At 39.8% G+C, this 21,391-nt stretch overlaps 1 protein-coding gene across 2 annotated transcripts in view; it reads right to left on the reverse strand.

The window, feature by feature from the left end:
- mpp2b (MAGUK p55 scaffold protein 2b) overlaps positions 1-21,391 on the reverse strand; it is a 52,920-nt gene that overhangs the window by 19,562 nt on the left and 11,967 nt on the right. The window contains exons 2-3 of one of the 2 annotated variants that reach the window (XM_007559588.2): positions 19,641-19,720; positions 1,817-1,917 (exon numbers count right to left, since the gene is read on the reverse strand). In XM_007559588.2, coding sequence (XP_007559650.1) covers positions 1,817-1,917; positions 19,641-19,671 — 132 coding nt within the window. In that variant the 5' untranslated portion in view covers positions 19,672-19,720. Of the gene's footprint in view, positions 1-1,816; positions 1,918-14,736; positions 15,038-19,640; positions 19,721-21,391 lie in introns of those variants that run through there. The other variant, XM_007559580.2, reaches the window with a different exon arrangement.

The raw sequence follows: 21,391 nt of genomic DNA on the forward strand, positions 1-21,391 counted from the left end.
AATGGAAGTCAATGGAAAGTCCACACAAAGATAGCAACACAAACGTGTGTGTGTGTGTGTGTGTGTGTGTGTGTGTGTGTGTGTGTCTGTGTGTGTGTGTGTGTGTGTGTGTGCGTGATTGTTTGTCCTGTGTGTCTCTGTGTTGCCCTGCGATGGGCTGGCGACCTGTCCAGGGTGACTCCGCCTCTCGCCTGTTGACCACTGCACCCCACCTAACCCCAGCAGGGATAAAGGTGTAAGAAAATGGATGGATGGACGAGTCATCCCAGGACTTCCCATTTTTTGAAGCTTAGTGTCAGAGCAGGAATATTACTCTTTTCGTAAGTTTCCCTTTTTGATTTATTACAAATCGTCCATCTCTGCTTGCAACGTAGGCGTGGAAAGGGCAGTCTCCTGTTTCATATTGTGGCGCAGTTCATGGCAGGTGTTTAGTGCAAAAGGCCATTGTGCAGAAGAGCGCCTCCGCCTTGGGACCTGATTATGGTTCTGCAGCCGCAGTGTGACACACCTTTTGAGCCTCTGGAGTCTGTTAATATAAATGTATTTCTTACAAGACTGTGTTTCTTCTGGCTCTGTGTTCTGCAAGACACATAGGAAGTAGCCAGGCGCTGCCTGTTCAGAGGTTCTGTACCCGTTTTGGCCTCAAAAGCAACATTACGCCCTAATGCAGCATGCACCCCTACGTGTTATCATATAGAAGCCTTTCATTCAACAGCACCACTCTCTTTTGAAGCTCTTTCTTCTCCAGCTATTCAAGTGCTTTGTGAACACACTATAGGGGGAAACCTGATCTAAGCAGAGTCTCTCTCACTGACTCATGGAGGCCATTTTCCTGATGACATGCCTGATGACATCCATGCGTACTTCTCCAGGATTGTAGCTATGGGCTTTGCTTCTTGTATTTCAGTGGAGGATCCATGTTCTGCAGCCAACTGGGCTTTACCTAGCACATTTGTTAAATTTGTCTCTGTGAATATGACAACAAGTGACGTCAGTCCTTGGCTGTTAGCTCAGCCAAAGCATACAGGAACATAAATGTATGTGAAACAAATTTTGAAAACAATCATTTCCCTCCATTTCAAAATTAAGTCTCAGGAAATTAATGCATCAATTTTGATTAATTAATTACATAGATTTTAAGATGTTCAAATTTTTAACAAATTAATCAATTTTTACTCTTTTTCATACAAGAGTCCCAAGTTGGAACCTCGGTACAATGTTTCTGGTATCCCCATAAATCTGATGTGCAAGCAACATACGCTAACAACAGTGATGGATGACAAAGCCGAACTCTTGGCCAACTGAGGCTTAATTTTTGCTTCAAAAAAACGATCTGATTGGACGCTAGAGAAACCTTTTTTTGTGTGCAGGTTATGCAGGTTTCATTGAAGCTATGAAATAGCACAGATGTCCCCAACACTAATGTCAGCATCCACAGTCCACAGATCTAAAGAAGTTCCCTGAATGATGTGGAGGTACTGACACACTGGGAAGCTGAGTGGACATTTTGAACTAATCTGATGGCTGAATAATCTAAACAACAGATGGAAAGCAACAAATGTATTTGCTGTTGAGCTACTTATTCTAAAATTTAGCAGGAAAATGGTTTTTGAATTGAAAATGTATTTAGATTAAAATGCAACTAATTCATTTCAGACCATGAAATGATCTCAGTTATCTAGTTCCACCACTAGTTTTAACATAAACAAGCAGAATGCAAAGGGTGTGAATAATTGTCCAAGAACCGGAGATGCAGAGAATCCAATGATTTATTCATCAATGTATGTGTACTAATAAAGTCCAGGGGATTACTCACCACCGGGCTCTCCATGATGCCTTTGAGGAAGATGAGATCCAGGTCATTAGCCGTCGTTGAACTGGTGCTGTCACTCAACGTGTCCAGAGCCTGATGCATGGCTATAAAGCAAAGAAAAAAGAGACAATAAAAACAATTTCATTTAACAGCTTTAGCTCCCCCCGACAGTCAGGTGTGAAAAATGGAGGGACAAGCTTGCCTGAAAGAGAGAATAGAAAAAGGAGAGAGACAGACAGAGAGAGAACATTTCCAGTAGTGGGACATGTACAGATTGAACGATGGATGGGGTGAGAACGAAGGACAGGGAGGCAGGATGGGAACTGCCTCACTTCCTTTCCCATGCAATTTTATCCCTGTCAGTCATTCTGCTCATAAGTCTGTCAGACGAGACAGTATCTTTCTCCCACAACTCCCAACTTCCTACGCACATGTTCTTACATCCACACACTTACACAAACACACGCACACACGCACACACACACACACACCCACACACACACACACACCATTATAGCAACACAGCTGCTAAGGTTGCTGACAGAACAAACATTTTGACATTTGTCAGTTTCCAGACGTCCCTTAATCCCCACCGTACATTTCAGGAAGTTGGATAAAACGACATGGTAATATCTCATATGTGTTTGCTATTTAATTGTAACATCCTCTTTCTGCCTCTGCGATGAGGCTGACTTAAGGACATGTATGCATGAACCTCTCCCTCAAAGATACAAAATCAAACTGAACTCATTACTCAGAGGGACAACCAATCAATGGGCACAAACAAGATGATGTCAACAACTCGATGAGGGTCAGTGACAGTTTGATGCCGCTCTCCAGACTCAGAGTATGACTCATTAAGGTACCTGACATCACTACTGCTGGGGAATTAATCAAAGCAGACCTGACAGTAGGACACGTAGGTGTTTTTATTAATAGGGGCCATTTGTCTAAAAGAATTTACATAACAGACCGTGGATTCTTTGTTGTCGACGTTAAAAATACAGCAGCGGTTCTTAATGTTTGTGACAGAAACAGACAGAAAGAGGTGAAACAATTAAATTATGGTTCTTATCTACTTGAAGAGCTGTAGGTTGTAGGTAGCGGATCCATAACAGCAACCAGATGGAAATTTGGAGAATCAGAGGGAATGTTAAGCAAATCACTCCTCAGAGGAACTCAGTTAGAAAGATAAAAGGGACTGAAGTGGATAATAGAGAACATGGAGACTGGTAAAAATTCTGAATCCCAGAATGCACTGCATTAACTCATTTAAATGGGTCAATGATTTTGTTCACTCTACAGAGAACATTTTAAAAATTAGAGGGTTAAAGAGCAAATCAGCATCAATCACTAAGGTAAACAGTGGAGTAGGCTTAAAACACATTACAGTGGAATATCATCTGCATAAAAGTGATAAGAAATGTAATTAACAAAAATGAACAAAGCCAGCTAAAGGGAGATTGTTACAGCCAAAAATAATGGGCCCAGAACGCATCCCTGTGGAACCCCACAGGTTAGATCTCTCACAGGTAAACTTGTTTACAGAAACAAAAAAAAGTCTTCCATGATAAATACAAAGGAAACCAAAGTAGCTTAAAACCAGAGATACTAGCTAAAACCCTCAGACTATTCAGTAACATTCAGTAGTTACAGGAATCAAAGGCTGCACTGAGATCAGGTATGATTATTATTGAACTGTTCCCTGCCTCACAAGACTTTAAAAGATAAATGTAAACCTTCAGAGGAGCTAATTTAGTGGAGTTCAGTTTCTGAAAGTCAGACTGAAAATGGTTCAGATCCGTAGCTTAGTGGAAATCTGAAAATTAGAAATTACATTAGAAATGTTGTAGTTTCTACAGCATTTTATAAAAACTTACCAAAAAACAGCAATTTTGACATCAACCAATAATTAGCACTAAAGACGGAATCACAATTGTCTCCTTTAGTAGTGGTTTTACATCAGCATGTTTAAAATAGAATGGAAAGTAACCTTGTCTCAGTGAGCTGTTAATGATTGACAACAATGAAGGACTTAGTGAGACTCCCAGACAAGACGGAGTGAGGCGACATCTAGAAGGAGCACGACGAGGGTTTCATTTTACCAATAAGTGTAGCCAAGTCAATTAATATGAAAGCTAGACTGAGGAGGGACCTCAACAACTGCCAAGAAAAAACAGAGCCGTTAAGGGCAGACGGGTATTATACGTCAATGTCAAACTAATTCATCATATCTGGAGCTAGACATGAACTTGTTTAGGCAAGAGCAGGGAGTAAAACCCACCCTACAGCCGAGTATGACTGGAGTCCATTCACTATTTAGAAAGATTATTAAGAATAAAGACTGACCTATAATAGCTTATTAAGAACTTCTGCTTGAATTAAGCACACTGTGCAACAAAGTAAGCATAACCATGCACCTTAAAACTTCCCCAAAGGTCTAAATATCAAATTGAAACTTTTTGTTCTTTTACAGAACCTTTCTCTTTAACATTCAGGTGGAAGACTTCATCTTGTATCAAGTTGTGAAAGGAACCCTCTTATTCATAAAGAGGCTGAGCAGCATGAGTCGAAAGTATTTATCTTTCTCCTGCTCATGTGCCTTATCAGCCCCCCCAAGGCCGCTTTTCTTAACGACATACTCAGGGGTTTTTTTCCATCCATTTTGCCTTTACAGGTGTGCTGAAAGTAATTTTTCACTTGGCTGGATCTAAATTGCTTATACCGCTCGCAGGAATTTGATACTATATGAGGAGTTTCGTTCAGCAGGTGGAGGGATTAAGCACGCACAAAGGCGACCCAGGTGTGTGGGCAGAATGTACCTACATGAGCGTCAGGAGTTCCGCAAAACTGTGAACATTTAAGGAGATCTTACCACGAGTTTTAAGACACTAGAAGAACAAGAAGTCAGCAGTAAGTTATTTGTGTAAAACTCAAATCCTTTCAATATGGTGTTTAAAATAAAGATCACAAGAACAAGAATCCCTTCAGCAAGGCCTAACAACAGGAAACCCAAATGAAGCTACTTCAGCCAGTGAAAGGCTCGCCTGAGTGCCTCTTCATCCCAAAGGGAGGGTTACAATTAAACTCAAAGTGACGGAGACGGTGGAACAACCTGGCCCGTTAGCGTTTGTAGTTAGATCACAGCAAGGAACACAAACCTCTCAGCCGACACTTAGTGAAGGTTGCTAAGGAGCGGCGGTTAGATAAACAGAGAGGAGATGCTCAGAGGAGCCAGGGGGGCGGGGACATGGAGGAAGGGATGTGGGAGAAGTGGCTGTGTTGTTGTTCCTCCATGTCCGATCCTCAGGGGGGTATTAGACATAGCAGAGCGCAGCCTGCAGCTGGCCCTCTCCGCTCCCCATCATTGGGCCGACGCAACATCCTGCTCTACTGAACTTCTAATAAACAAGTTGGTTTAAAGTGCAAAGAAATCCTCTAAAAAAATGATAGTTTGTTCAGAAGTGACGTCTAAAATATGTCTAAATTTGACCAAAAAAGGAGTATCAACTTCTTACTCCTCAAAAACAAAACTGAAGTAATTATCTTTGGACTCAAAGAGGAACGATCAAGTCAGCAAGCAGCTTCACTAGATGTGTTTCTGTTGACTGCATAATTACACAATTTGAGAGTTTGAAAATAAATTTTCTTAATGGAAATACGTCCATTTCCAAAAAATTGTTTTTTGATATAATGGTTTTGGCACTAGGACGAGGTGGTTTTCAAATTTGGTTTATTTTGCAAGACAGCAGTGGAACCACTTTTTTCACATCACGCGAGTCACATGACCAACAACCCAATGTTGCAACTGCCACAAACCACCAAGAAGAAAATGACAGGAAGTGGAAGGAGGATGATGACACAGCAAGTTTTTTAATGACTTCTTGCTTGAACAAACTTATTCACGTATGATTTTAACTGCATTTCTTAGTTAATGGAAACACCGCAATTGTAGAATTATGTTTTTTCAATATTAGTGGAATAGTGATTGTTATGATCCGTGTTTTTGAGTGTTTGTTTTTGACATTTTCTGTGTTTCTGTCCTGTTTCCTCTGAGTCTCTGTCCTGTCCTCCCCGTTGATTGTCCCCCAGGTGTGTCTACTTACCTGATTACCCTCCATGTGTATTTAAACCCACCTGTGTCTGTGTTCTTCGTCGGGTCCTTGTCTAAGTTTGTCAATTGCCGTCGTTCAGTTTATGTTCAGTCATCTCAGTAGAACTGTGTAGTCCTGAGTGTCTGTTCGTTAGTCTTCACAGTAGAACTGGCTGAAGTCCTGTGTTGGCGTCAGCTCTCGTTTTCAGTCGTTGCTACCAGTGTTAGCTTAGCTACCTTCCACTGTGCTGCCTGCTTCTTTGGACTGTCTGAGCTGAGATATCTTCATTAAATCATTGTTTTCACCATCTACCTGGGTCTCAGCGTCTCTCCTCACCACCAAAACCCCACTTCATGACAGTGATAAAGTTTTGTACACATCTGAAATGGAAGCACACCTAGTTATTACAGCTAGAAACTAGTGATAAGACCAGAAATCTGGCTGTAGTAATTGACTCAGGTCTTAACTTTTAGAGTTGCATAAAGACAGTTACAAAGTCAGCCTTTCATCACCTGAAGAACATTTCCTTCACTTGACTAGTTGCCAGTTTACAACATCAAGGTTTTAAAAGTAAGTAGACAAAGACCAAAACCAACAGGGCCCCTCAAATCCTCCCATCTGCAACTTTTAGATGTCCTGGTCCAACCTGAATCATATGACATCGGCCCTCGGGACCTGGATTTGAAAACCCCTGATCTAGAGTTCTAAACATTATGCTCACAACATTCTGAGAGATGGAGGGTTTTCCAGCAGGATCCAAAGATGTTTTGACCTTCAAAATATTTATTATTTTCTACTAAGAGATTCAGTCATGAATCATTCATTATCTAATATTTTGCAGCCTCCCTTTACTCAAAACACAGTGGGAAGGATGTTCAGGGTCAGCTGAAAGGCCTGACAGTAACTTCAGAACTCTTCTAATTTAAAAGTCTGCAAATCTAACCTTTGAGGGAGATAAAACAACATTTTATGGTTTTTGGGACGGTTCAAATTTCTGATAAAAAAAAAACAGGTGCGAATTATATTTATTTTTAGCCTGAAAATGAAAACTTTCCCCAACGTTGGAGGCAGAAACTATATTTTTAGGATCAAGATGATTTGTGAAGGACTTTAAAGCAAACTTCCTCTTAATATGAAGTGCCCCAAAACAAATGTCTTAACCTTTAAAAGACAGGAGTGTTTGATTCTTAGTGGAAACATTTAGTACCCAGAATTTATAACTGATCAGTAAATGGGGGAGGAGGGACAACAAAAAGGTTTCTGATTTGCATATAAGTGAGAATTTATCAATGTGACATTTAATTTTACTTTCTCATTCACAACTGGATAAAATACTCTAGTTAAAAATATCAGCTTCAGGCAGTGGAAACACATTACTGAAGTTGGGTTTTTTCCCCCTGAAATACTCCCTGCTGATGTTACTGCTCTCTTAGCTCACTGACGCGCTATTAAACTGTCAGTTGAGTATATTGAGTTTATCCTTGGGGGGAGAAAAAAAAAAGTGCCTGAAAACAGACACCTCTTCAACGCATTATTAAACCCTTCAAACTCGCTCCTTCGGTCCTCAGCTCTACAGCAAATTATAATTGCTATAACTCCCTTAAGGAGCAAAAGATGAAATCTTCAAAGGGTTCAGACTGCATACTGATATAAACGACGGACCCGGATCAGTTTGGTGATACAGGTAACGGGGGTTACAGTTTGTTCCGCTGTGGCATGTTCCAGACTTATTAAGTTCTGACTGTGGAATATGATGACTTTTTATTCCACAGGAAAGGGGATTTTTTTTCCCCCGACCTGATGCATCTGCAGAGCATAACCTGCCCTCTTTATGAATTCAGAGGACAACGTTCCTCTGGCGTATAGAGGACTCAGAATGCACGGAATGAAATGGATCCTGTTCTGTTGTGTGTGAGTAATGTCAAATCTTCTTGCAGCTCGTCCACATGAGTTAGGAGGCTGCTGTTTGAAGTGTGTGTGGGCTTGTGTAGTGTGCAGCACACGGTGCTTCACTGGCCCGGTCTGTGTGTTTGAGAGCTACTTGTACAGGCTTGACTTTTAAGCTCATCTGCTCAGCATGAACAAGGCCAACCAAAGCTTTTTGAAAACTAAAATGTTCATTCAATTACCTGCATTTATTTTTAGACAGACGCAGCGTTAAGGTGTGTTGAAAACGTATCCATGTCGATTTTTATCGCATGACAACCAGCGATGTATTTCACTGGAATTTTATGAGAGAATGCAACAGTGGTGGGAAAATTCTACGTTTTTAAGGAGCAGTATTATGTGTTTTCAAGCCACATAGTGCCACTTTATAAGCATAATTAAGTAGCTATGTTAATTTCAGGTGTTATAAAAAGGCACATTATATATATATGACTTAGAAGAAGTCTTACTTTGTAATTTAACGCCTTGAAATTGTGTCTCTGTCTCTTTAAGAAGCTCCTGCTCTTTCTGAGACTCCGCCTTCAGGAAGTCAACACAACATGGCTCCTCTATTAACCCTTTTTTACCAGCTTTCCATTAAGAAGCCATTACGGAGACATAGAAAACTCTTCTTTAAATTAAACTGGTAGAAAAACTAACACCTCACATCAACCCCAACAGTGGCTACACACCTTTGTTCTAGTAATATGAGATCAAATGTGAAACTGTACAGTGGTGCAGTTGGTAGAGCTGCAAGAAGGGTCTGGGTTCGATTTCCAGCCCGGGTCTTTCTGCATGGAGTTTGCATGTTCTCCCTGTGCATGTCTGGGTTCTCTGGCTTCCTCCCACAGCCCAACAACATGACAGTTAGGTTAATTGGTCTCTCTAAATTCTCCCTAGATGTGAATGTGTGTGCATGGTTGTTTGTCCTGTCTGTTTCTGTGTTGCTATGCGACAGACTAGCAACCTGTCCAGGGTGACCCTGCCTCTTGCTTGGAACGTTAGCTGGAGATATGCACCAGTAACCTTCCCCACACCAATAAGGGAAAGAAAGTGGATGGATATGAAACTTTTGGCCTAAATACCAAAGCTAACACTGCACACATCACCTTGAGCACATCATGCCTCCTATGAACCACAGTGGTGTCAGATAATGGGGATGGAGCTGCAGTAAGAGGTGCAAATTATTTCAGACTGTGGTGGAGATTCACCTTCCAGCAGGACAATAAACCTTGAATTAACAGAAAGAGTGTCAGTGGTGGACTGGTCCAGTCAAAGTGAATCAACTGAGAATCTGTGGCTACATTTAAACCTTGATTTTCCCAGATGCTCTTTGTCCAATCTGACTGAGACTGCACTAAACTGGAAGGAAGAATTGGCGAGATCTGCAAGCTGGTAGAAACATTCTGTTGGTTCAACATAATATGTATTGTAATGCATGTTCTAATTTCCAGATCTTTATTTGTAGAACAAAAAGAATATTAAACTTATCCTTTTTTTTCCAATTCACAATTATGCTCTTTATTGTGTTGGGTTATCACATAAATCCACATCCACACTGTCAACAATGTGATCTTGACTTCCTTTCAGTGAGTCTTGAATAACCAGTCGGTAGGAAAAAGTGACATTTTGGTTTATGCCTGAACCTCAGTTCTAAGGTTTGGTCCAAGCTCAAGTTGCATGATGCAGAATGCCAAGAGGCTCCAAGGGACAACTCATTTATAACCATTAAAATTCCTTTTTTTCATGGTTTGGTCATTTTTGACCTTCTAAATCTGCAGCATGTATAACCATACACACATTCCTTTCTTGGTGGAAAGATTTTCATAGGTCAGGACGACTGTGGCATGAAAATAAAGGTGGGTTCATTGCTGCTTTTTGACATTAAAGTCTGTTTGCATCCAAAGAGCAACACAAACCAATTTGCTTTCCAAGGAGAACACAAGGTGTTTTTCCCTCTGCTTGGATCTGCGGGGTGAGCACAAAGACAGTGGAAATATGGCATACAGTTATGCTCTACATCTCTCTGTCAGTAAAAACGCAGAAATATTAAAATTTAATTGATACGGTTTTTTAATCATACATATTTTCGTTTTCTTTTTTTTTACCATAGACTTTAATCTGTTTTTTAATCATTATTATAATATGCAAGTTAAAACAACTTACTGAAGCAGATACTTCTACTAATATTTATAGCCTGATACTCATTTTCCCTGATAAGAAATTTGACCCATTTTTCTCCATTGTTTAATGTCTAATACAATATCCTTTGTTTCCAATGTGTTGAGGATTTTGATCTCTGTTGCAGGATTTTCTTAATTGACCACTACAGGGCTTCAGTCAGAAAGCACGCTGGTCATCAGGTGTTTAAAGAGGTTTACTGAAGAATTATGTCAACAGTGCAAATAAATTTAAGCAGTTTCTGAAAATACAGAAATAATAAATAAAGGTTCAAAATTACTATTGCAAAAAATGTAAATATAACAATTCACGAGTAAGTAAAAAATGATGCAAAACTTGGCATCAATCTAGCTCTAACTGATCAAAGCTGTTAAATGCTAAACAGTTTTAATAAAAATCAGCCACATTAAGAACAAAACACATTAACAAAACTATAGAAATATACCAGCAGCTAAACAACTCTATCAGCAGTGATAATTAGCATCCACCTATTCATGTCACATGACTAATACCACTACTCACATCATCAATAATTGTTGTTCTCAACAGTAAACAGAAAACAGACCAGCTGATGAACATCAAGAAGAAGAAAATAAATGGAACAAACCTCCTTCAAAATAAAAGCATAGACATGAGACATCAGACTGCTTGAAGAATTTATAACATAATGCATATGCATTTATGGGAGAATTAGATATGAACATTTGGCCAAACTGACCCAATGACCCAAACTTGTTCATTTGTTCAACCAAAGCCCTGAGGTTTGAGGTAAAGTTGAAGTTGTGGTATTTTACACATGAATTATCCAGGCAATGGCAGAAGCAAAAAGCTTTTCACGTTTAGTCCCGGAGCCAATTTAAACTTTTTGGTATCTGGCGAGATTTGCATTTCCATTAAAGTCACCTCTGGAGACGTGACTTGGCTCATATGTTGACATTTGGCAGTTTAATCACACCTCATCTGTGTGGCAGTAGGAATGCAGGTTAAGGACTGCCAAGTTTATCTGCTGAAGTGGCTGGTATGAGGCAGCCACTTCATAATGGCTTCAGTGAAAGCCATTATGACTTTGACTCTGGAAACACACGGATCCGATATTAATATCTGTATCGGTTCCGATATTGAAAATAATTCTAGATCAGGTATTGATGACAGATCTAGGGCAGATCTATTCAGTCTAATTCTTTGTGCCTTGAGCAACATCATGCTTTATTTATTTTACATTTTGTTTAGAATCATTAAATGAACCATTTGAAAGAAGGTTGGGTGCAGTTTACTTTTACATGTTTGGCCAGCCATGTTTGAAAAACCTGCTGTTTTAGTCCATTTTTATTATAATTTATTTTTCATTGACTGTTCTATTCCTAATTTGTAATTCGATACATGTATGTCTGTGTTTAAAAAATGTCAATTCTGCACAGTTTTTCTGTATCGGATCGGTATCTGCCGGTACTAAAACTGATATCAGTATCAGTATAGGAAGTGAAAAAAGTGGATCGGTGCGTCCCTGTATGACTCTACATGCGTTTTCCATCCAGCTGTGAATGAAAGACTTCAATTAGATCATTGAAGCACCTTATCAGACACTCTGAGCCAGAACCAAATTGAATTGTCCTTTTCTGTTGAGACCCCAACAATTATTTTAGACAGTCTAATCCTACCAACACAGTGCACTCAACGATCCATCAACTTCTGCTTGGACGCTGCTTCACTCGCCTTCAAAGGGTTTCTCTTACAGTGTGAGGCTTTTGGGAGCAGAAAGGCAGAGCAGGATGTGAAGTTTGGGAGTTTGACACTTTCAGGCTTCTCTGATCCGAACACTTGTGCATTTGAATGATCCCCGTCTTTACTCACTGTGAATGTGCAATGCAGCAAAGGTCTGCTCTACACCGTCTCCAACCAAAAGGAGCACACACACACACACACACACACACACACACACACACACACTCACTCACCCTGTACTGGTAGACAGACTGCTTTGACAGAAAATGTGATTCATCATGGCTGTCACCGCGGTCCTGTCAGGCTACATTAGAGAGCAGAGGATACGTTGCAACGCCATGCATTATGTGACACACAGTGGGCTTGGCAAGTGATGTGATGAAGCTTGTAGCCTTGTCTCATTGAACATGACACCATAAACTAGTTGTTTTTTGTTTCTAATCCCCTCAGCTGGCGTCCTGAGGTATTTGCATGCATGAATCGACAGAGACGGGGCCAAAGCAATGGCGTTTAAAAAAAAAATACTGTTGCAAGAAATGCAATATTATTTATTATTGATGAAATCCATTAATTATTTATGAAAGTATGGGGGTTCCCATGGTGGAAAAGCAAACATTATCCAGCCATTATTATTCAGTACAACAAACACAGAATTATCTCTAACAGAATCTGCCATGTTGTTTGTTTTGTTCTCCATGCTTTACTTCTATAAAGAGCTTCTTATCTCACTAGCTTTGTTTCCATTTCAAATGTGGTCTTTGTTGATATTCTGCTAATGTCGATAAAACAATTTTGGCAATTGAAGTGTTTCCATTAAATAGGAAATTAAATTATAATCACACGTGAATACGTTTGTTCACGTCATACCTCTTTAAAAATCATGGCAGACGGATGTAAACAGTTACATGCTTCTAGTCATCTTTTTGTCATTTCCATCAGTAGTAACATCCAACTTCTGATCACATGACTGTGATGAAAGAGTGTTCCCACTGCAAAATACATCGATTTTGATACAATTAAAAAACCACCTCATCTGAGCATGAAAACGTTTTAGAAAGAGACAGGATTTTTCAAAATCTCTGTTTCCATTAAGCAAATAGATTTTTGTAATTTTATGGCTAATGGAAACACAGCTATTGATTTTCCACTAGATAATTAGGCATGAATAATATTCTCTAATTGTAAGGTCCGCCGACGTCCTTCTCTCTACATAACTCTTCCAGTTCAACAGATGAAACTGCAGCATTCCCAAACCAGCATTCCCACGCTCAGCTATGATATCATAATCATAACTGCATAGTCGCTGCAGTTGGTTTGGATCGAGGCTGGTCTGCGTTCACATCAGAAGCGAACTACCACTATTTTTGGATCTGCACTCAACACATTTTAAACTATGTGAAGGGTGTTGAGTTTTAAAAACTAACATTGTTCTACATTTAGTTTCAAAGCTGTTCCTTTTTCTTAAAATCCTTTTGATATCAGAAGAAGTGCAGTCAGTTTTCTCCAGATGTATGAATCATAGAATCTTCCAGGATTGCACCCTCCCAAGCATGTTGCTGCATGTATTAAAATCCAGTTTTAAAAATAGCTGCAAGCTTCGGCCATGTGGCGACCCCTGGCCCATAGCATTGTTGAAAATTCAACATGAATGACTCATACTGTGTTTGGTGCAATTTGGACTTTCTATATGCAAGTTCTACAGTTTTGAATGTTTTGGCGTGTAGGTGTAGGCACGCCCCTAGACATGCACAAAAACTCAAGATTTTGATCACTTTAATCCCCCATCCCTTTTCCCTGAGTAATGACCAAAGATGAAGCCAATGGCTCGATGTCCATAGGATGAGTTTGTTAAAGTTCAAGGTGAGTACATGTGAAAACTTGCAAAAAGTGACCTTTTGATCCTGTACATTTTAGGACATACAACCAAGATATGTTTTTTCTTCATTTGGGAGAAATCTATGTAGCAATTGCAGATCTGTACAAAGTATGATTTGGCCTGTCTCAATTTAGGGGTCACCGTAGAGATGTTTGGCCACGCCCACTTTTGCTTCCATTAAAGGGGCAGTATTATGTGTTTTCCAGCAAAACAGTGTCTCTTTAAGTCACTACATTACCTTCAGTTGTTATAAAAATGCTTTGTATATCAAACATGACTTAATTTATTTTTTTTTACTTAATGCCTTAAGTAATGCACAGATCCACAAGATGCTTGCTAATTGCTGCTGGCTAGTCTGCAGAGGGAGGACTGAGCTGTGAGGCAGAAACTTGGACGCTTGGAAATTGCAGCTTTGTCCTTGAAGGCGGGTCTAGGTTCGCCCAGGCATTTTGCACATCTGAATGGTTGCCACGGGAGACTGAAGTATTTCTCCAACATGCATGAAAGAATCAAAGCAACACTCCAGGTATGTTTCTGATAAGGTAATAACATAATAACATGATGTAAATCTCAAAAAAGTTAATTTCTACATAACACTGCCTCTTTAAATATCTGTTATAGTTAGCACCATTCTAGCTGTAGTAATTCATGTTTTGTACTTTGTATTGGCTGCAGTTGGAATAATTTAGTTCAAAATAAAACCAGATAGATCATGTTCTACAGTTTTTACAGTTTAATGCATTTTTTCTCAAGTTTATGACACAGTAAGAATTTCATACCTGCCCCAGCTCTGATTCTGATACCAGTCCTGTGACACCTCAGTAAGGTAGAAGAGGGTTTCTTTTCTGTCCTCCTTCATGTTTACAGCATGCTGTACACACACCACCACCGGTTCCAACTTGTCTATGCTCATCTTCATCCCAGCACTACATCAGAGCAGGTACTAGGCAAATTTAAAACAACTGGCCACCCAACACCAGCAGCTCTGCCAGCAAGCTGCTGTCTGAATCCACTCATCCTCTTCGCTATGATCTACACCTCTGTGTAGCATTCTTCCTCTCCACTCTGTGGTGAGCCATCCAAAGATCTCTGAGCCAGCCAGTCGGTACAAGCCTGGTTCTTACCTTCCCCGCACAGCTTCACTTCTATTCCTTCCAAGGAGTTGGCTGAGTCGCCCTCCTCCAGAGAGAGCCTCCCAAACGGGCTGCCAGCCATGCTGAGCGACTCCTCTCTCACGGGGCACGCACTCCCAGCAACACGCCCGATACCTGGGTAAGATCTCCCCCTTTGTCTTTCTGTCACCGATCCTCACCTCTTCCGTCCAGAACAGATCCTCGCTCTCTCTACATCCTCCCCTACCTGCTCTCAACATGAATGTGTAGATGCTGCGCCTGGGCTGAGAGGCTCCTCTTCTGCATGAATGAAAAGGGACGGCGCAGGGATGGGTGAGTAAAGAGAGAGGAGGAGGAGCAGAGAGAAGGAAGCATGGTGCCTTCTAGAGGAAGAGGAAGGGAGGGAGGCAGGACAATTTTCTGTCCAGTTTTCTCTGCAGGGGTCAACTAAGGAAAAGATTCGCAGAGGATTGGGGCGAGGAGGAAGGAGGTGTATCAGCTAATGTTCTGCATTTTAGGCACTAAGAACCTGAATCACATGAAACCAATACATAGAAAATCTACTGTATCTGGCTTTTTTCACTGCCATTTGGTCTGAAGTAAACTGGATATATGGTGGTTCCTGATCCATCCATTCATGTCAGAAACCAGGAGCAAGATGGCTTCCAGGCCAGACCAAAGATCCGCAGGCATCCTTTTCCCTAGATAATACTTCTAGTTCAACTGAGGAAATAACAGTAATCCCAAACCAGCCATCCCAGTGGGATGGCTGGTTTGGGATTACTGGTTTCATAGCTATTTATTAATATGTTGGATTCTGTGCTGAAAGAACTAAAGCACCCCTATAAAATGTTTTAAAAACATGCTTAGCAGGGATTTAGATCCCATATGAACTACTCATGATATTTTTAAAGTAGCAGAAACATGTAAAATCTACTTTTTGGAGCTTTACATCTTGCTATAATGTTATTATCTCATCAAAAACATACTTGGCGTGTTTCCTTGATTCTTTCGAGCATGTGAGAGAAATCCTTTAATGTCCCATGGCAACCATTCAGCTGTACTTGATGGGACCAAAGCTCCTCCTCAGAGCTGCCGTTTTCAAGCTTCAAAACTTCCACCTCACAGAGCAGCCCAATCCTGCAGCTCCCCACTCAGCTCCTTCAGACTAGCCAGAAGCAATTAGCATACTGTGTGTATCTGTTGAGCTCCTTATACGAGGTACTTCTCAGTGCAACACGGGTAAAAACATTGTTAAAAGGTTACTAGAGGAGCCATGTTATGATGACTTCCTGAAGGCAGAGTTTCAGAAAGAGCAGGGTTTTTTTTAAAGAGACAGAGGCCCAATTTCAAGGCATTAAATTTTAAAGTCAAATTTCTTTTAATTCGTATTTGATAAGTACAGCATCTTTATAACAACTGAAGGTAACAAAGCTACTTTATTTTGCTATAAAGTGGTACTATGTGGCAGGAAAACACATAGTACTGCCCCTTTAAGGACTGTATTTTTTCCTCTTAACATGATCAATTGTTCCTTCTAAATTCGCATAGATGACAAAATAGAAATGCTGACAGAAACTTTGAGAAACCCATTGAGTGCCCATATGTGGCAATAGCATTAGCAGAAGAAGAACAGCCAGGCATTGTTCTAGAACAGTTCTAATGTTCTAATACAGGTTCTCAGAAGTCGACAACAACAAAGAAAGACAAGCCTGCCAAACCTGTAAAAACCACCCTGTTGTTATGGTTACTAACTCCCAATGCAGTAGGTAACGGTTCTATGTCCGATTCTCTGTCTGTCTATGGCTACATTCACACGCCAGGCAAATGCGACTTTTTCATGGCAGTCTGAATGACCCAACTGCGACCTTTGCACTCCCCAAAAAATCAGACTTGTACCACTTCTAAATCAGATATGTGCCAGATAGCTTTCAAAGTGTCTGTAGTCTGAACGGTCATGTCACATTTCATCCAACTTTTGCGTCATTGACATGGAGTGCATCATAATTCTGCCCAGCAGAAGCTAGTAGAAAAATTAGACATAAAAATTGGCTGAAAATTACAATTCTAAACTTGTAAAAGAAGTCTATTTTTGTGCATCACATCACAATCCCACCACTCCTGGTTTTGACTATAAATCCAAACAGACTGAAGGAAACCCTCCGAAGATGAAACTGACCGCAACTTCCTTCTTCACAAAATGGAAGCAAAAATTGAGTAATGTCAGATTTGAGCAGCTCTAGGATTCCTTGTTTGTCTTTGATAAAAGATCACAAGCAATATTTCCTGCTGGCGCTAGACTCTAGGATTTGTTTTGGTTGTATTTACCCAGAATGCCCTGTGCTATAGTTCACTTGCTGCTTTTGGAACAGTTTCAGGTCCGCTTGGCTTTCACATATGTATTCACATTACCAGAGTTCACTTCATCTGAACCGAGGCCGAGGTTTTCAGGTGGATTAGAGTTCGAGTTTTTGGTCTGACTGCGCATTCACACCTTCCCAAACAAACCGGACTTTCTGGTCAAACGGACTGGAGTTTGACTGAAGTGGACCAAACAGGGCTGATTTGAATCCATCACAAAATAGGCTCAAATTGTTTAAAATGGTGATTTAAAATGGTGATTGCCGAGAGCAATCAGGTTAAAAAGAAGTAATTTCTATGCACTGGTATAAAGCTCCATTGATTTGAACTGTATTACCCTTCATTCAGCACAGTAACCCTGTCAGTGGTTGGTAGATGTGTTAACAGAAGAAAAGGTAAGCTGTGGCTCCACCGAGATTGGACTGCTGAAATCATGAAAGCGCTGCATTTACCTCAGTGAATGCTGATTGGGTTCTTTTAAAGGTTCTGAGCTGCAGGCAGGAGCAGCTGAACAGACTTGATTGGGCTGCGGTTATTAAGAGTTTTTTAGCTGTTTGCTCCTGGGCTGACAGAAGAATTTTGTTTAAATAAAGCAAGGTTTTAAATGTGACCTTTATGCACATGATAACATCATACAAATCGACATGGTAAAATGCTAAAACACCATTTATAGTTTGGTGTCTTAAAACAAACAAAAAAAAACCTTGGTCCATGTACTGTACAGTCAAGTCCAAGCTATAAGTGAAATAACTGTCAAGCTGCGGGCTGCAGGCTACCAACACTGTTAGTATGTGACACTCCCAGAACTACTTGATAAAGAGCAAACCAGCCAAGAGGTGTAATATTCAGTGCATTAAGTGTGTTTACTCCAAAGTACAGTTCATTACAACTATGTAATAGTAAATATTGATTATTTTAGTAACAGTGGGAGAAAATTGTCTGTTTTAAATAAAAAGTTTTTTCTACATTTAAATTTTAAGTTTGTGAATAAATACTAGTACATTGAAGGCATTATTTAGAACTTTATTTTTTTATTAGCATAGCATAGCATCAGAATCTCCCCTCAGTTCAAACTTATTCCATGAAAATTAAACAAACTTGATCAGTGTGTCACTAGCAGTTCTATAAAAGTATAAATTTTTCCCAGTTAAAATTATATGTTGACTGGCCAAAAACTAAATCTTCACCTGGATTTAACTCAGCAAGTAGGCACAAGTCTTCTATTGGATAATTACTATGATATGGTGCTCCAACTGAGACACAGAATACAGATCATAGTTCCTTTAAGAGTCTATGGGATGTACTGGAAAGGGTTGTGTGCAGCATTCAGGCTCTCCCTTCATCAATACAAGATATTGGTTAAAAAAATAAATAAATATGAATGCTACAATTAATGAAAATGCACTTTGTGACACTCCAGAAGTGCATCAAAACAACGCCAGAGCGGACACGGTGTTCCCTTTTCAACGAACAGAACATTTGAACCGCTTAGTAAAGCATGTTCTTCTAACCCTGCTGGAGTCATTCTACATGTCTGACTTGCAACTTGACATAAACGGAAATGGAGAAATAATTTACAGTGTGTTACAAAAAATGCCAGTCATGCAGTATGAGCAGTGCACTTCATGTACAAATCAAGACTGACAGTTTACTCCACACACAGCTTTACTGGCAGTAAAACTCCTTCCCTGGCACTCTGTCTCTCCAGCAGATGACTTCTGGAATTTAATGTCTCCATCCTGTAAGGCTCTCTGAAGCAGATTGTTTTATAAAAAATATATATATAGCGCTCATTTTGCGGACGTCCAGCAGCATACTGTTGGTTAGTTTTCAGTTGTAATGGAAAGTCTTAAAGCTGCAGTAAGTAACTTTTATTTAAAAGAAAAAAATTAAAGTTTTTTTTACATATTTATTAAAATTACCACTATCTTGTAACAGTGTAATGTGAGACAAAAAAATGTTTTAAAAATCGAGGTACTCTGCCCTTCTCCCATTGCTCATAGAACTAACTGCAAAACTACTTTACTCAGTCAGAAACAACCAATCAGAGGCACGAGGAGGAGGGTCTTAGCGCTGTCAATCACTCACACAACATGCTGTAAATGCTAATGCTAGTTAGCATAGCCACCAATGACTGGACAGCATACAGGAAGTTGACTGACAGAGCTAAGTCCCACCTCCTGGCTCTGATTGGTTGTTTTTGACCAGGAGAGGTGCATTTTTGCAGATCACAATAGTAGCATACTTTTGCAAACATTACATACTGCAGCTTTGAGTCCTTTTGCCCTGAATCATAGTTGAGAGCTTCAACCTATAAGACAGCAAATCCTTCAAGACATGACTGATCTGAGCAGGGGTTTCAGTGCTCCATTAGCCACCTCATTAAGTCATATTAAAAGTCAAAAGATTAGATACACGTCCTGAGAGGAGGGATCAACCACAAAGCGCATCAAACCTCCTAGTATCTCCTTCACACACACACACACACACACACGCACACACACACACACACACACACACAGACCCGATAGCTACAGAGAGAACAAGATAGTTACCGGAGTCCGAACTGGATGTTGCCACAGGCATTTTGAAGTCTGGCTCTTTCTGTTATCCTCGACACAACTTCTTAGATCAACTGCAATAAAAAAGAAGAAATGGTTATTGTCAGACACTATTAGAAATCCAATGACAGAAGGATGAAAGAAAACAAACAGCAATCACACTATTTCCAATGTAATCTGAAATAACTCCGGCACATGACAGGGAGCTTTATTATGGCCTATGAATAGAGCAGCCAGTTGCTCTGGAGGCGTCTGGTTTTAGCCGTCACATCCGCTGGGAATACAATTAGACAACAGTTGGAAAGACCTAGCAAGCGGGTGAATGAGTGGGCAGGCTGGCTAACATTAGCTCAGCGAGGATGCCTGTTAGCTCTAATTGCTCCATTTACCATCAGGCTGCAAGACAAAATGAGAATCTCCAACAACAAGACAATGAAAGATTCAGTATGTGTCAATGGACAGCTCTTTAAAATTCAGGTTAAATGAAAGGAAAGGCAGAGCCTCGGGCAGAGATAAATAAGCATTCAATTTAAGATCTGTGTGTCTAAAGAAGATTCTTCTGTTTACTGACATCTAGGGAAACTCTTTAACAAGTGCGGAAAAACTTAATTCCAGACACAAACGTTAGTGTACGGTTAAGTGACAGTTGAACACCAAGATATGATTCATGACACTTTTCATAAATCAAAATCTGAATTTTAGTTGTGTTTGGTGAACATTTACAATCACAGTTTGTAAAGGTGTAGAGCCACCTTTCACTGCAAATACTGCTGGAAGCATTTTGGGGTATCCATAGGATTTGCATGTCTACACACTGAAACTATTGCACAAAATAAGCTCAACTCCTAAAGACTGGATGGAAAGCATCTTTTTTATCTTTCATCATAATTTTCTACCTTTTGTCATTAGTTTATTATTAGTTTATTTTATTATTAATTTGGTTCAAAGTCATAGATGTGTGTTGCTAGCTTAGGTTAGATTAGTGTGTTGATAAATTCTCATGGTTTGGAGAGAAGTTGTTTGTGCTTATTCTGTGTATTTGTGCAGTGTTTGGGAACAGTTTACAACACTGGGAACATGCAGATTCATTCCTTCACATATTGCTCTGTAAAACTGGTATTATCAGAAAGGTACCTGATAGAGTGAATGTTGCGTAACTCATGATAAACAGATGGCACCCTGACTTGCTAGTTTGACCAAAAGAAAATTAAAATGCTACTAATCTTTTTTTAAAATAATCAATTACAAATTATGATTATTGGGTCGAGACTTTAACGTATTAACATTGGTTAATTAATTACATAGATTATAATGCACTAAATTTTTTTACGACATTAATCAAATTTCTTTTTACATACAAAATCCCAAGCTGGAACTATTTTATTTGTGTGTTTCTGATACACCCATAAATCTGATGCACAAGCAACATCTGCTATCAGCAGCAATGGATGATAAAGCTCCTTCTATTGACCTACAGGTGGCTAAATTTTGCTTCATAAAACAATCTGACTGGATGCTGGAAAAGACTGCTGTTGTGTTTAAATTGTGCTAAAAGGTGATAGTTTATCAGCAAAGCTATTCAAACTTAAATAGCATCTTAATGCTAAACACCTAGCAGCAGCACAGATGTCCCCAACGCTAATGTTAGCATCCACAGTCCAGATTTCTAAAGAAGTTTCATGAATTATCAGAAGTTCCTGAAACACTTGAAAACTAAATATACATAATAGCACTTTGCACCAATC

The sequence above is a fragment of the Poecilia formosa genome, unplaced genomic scaffold, assembly GCF_000485575.1.
Source record: "Poecilia formosa unplaced genomic scaffold, Poecilia_formosa-5.1.2 Scaffold4, whole genome shotgun sequence".
NCBI classification, from domain to species: Eukaryota; Metazoa; Chordata; class Actinopteri; order Cyprinodontiformes; family Poeciliidae; genus Poecilia; species Poecilia formosa.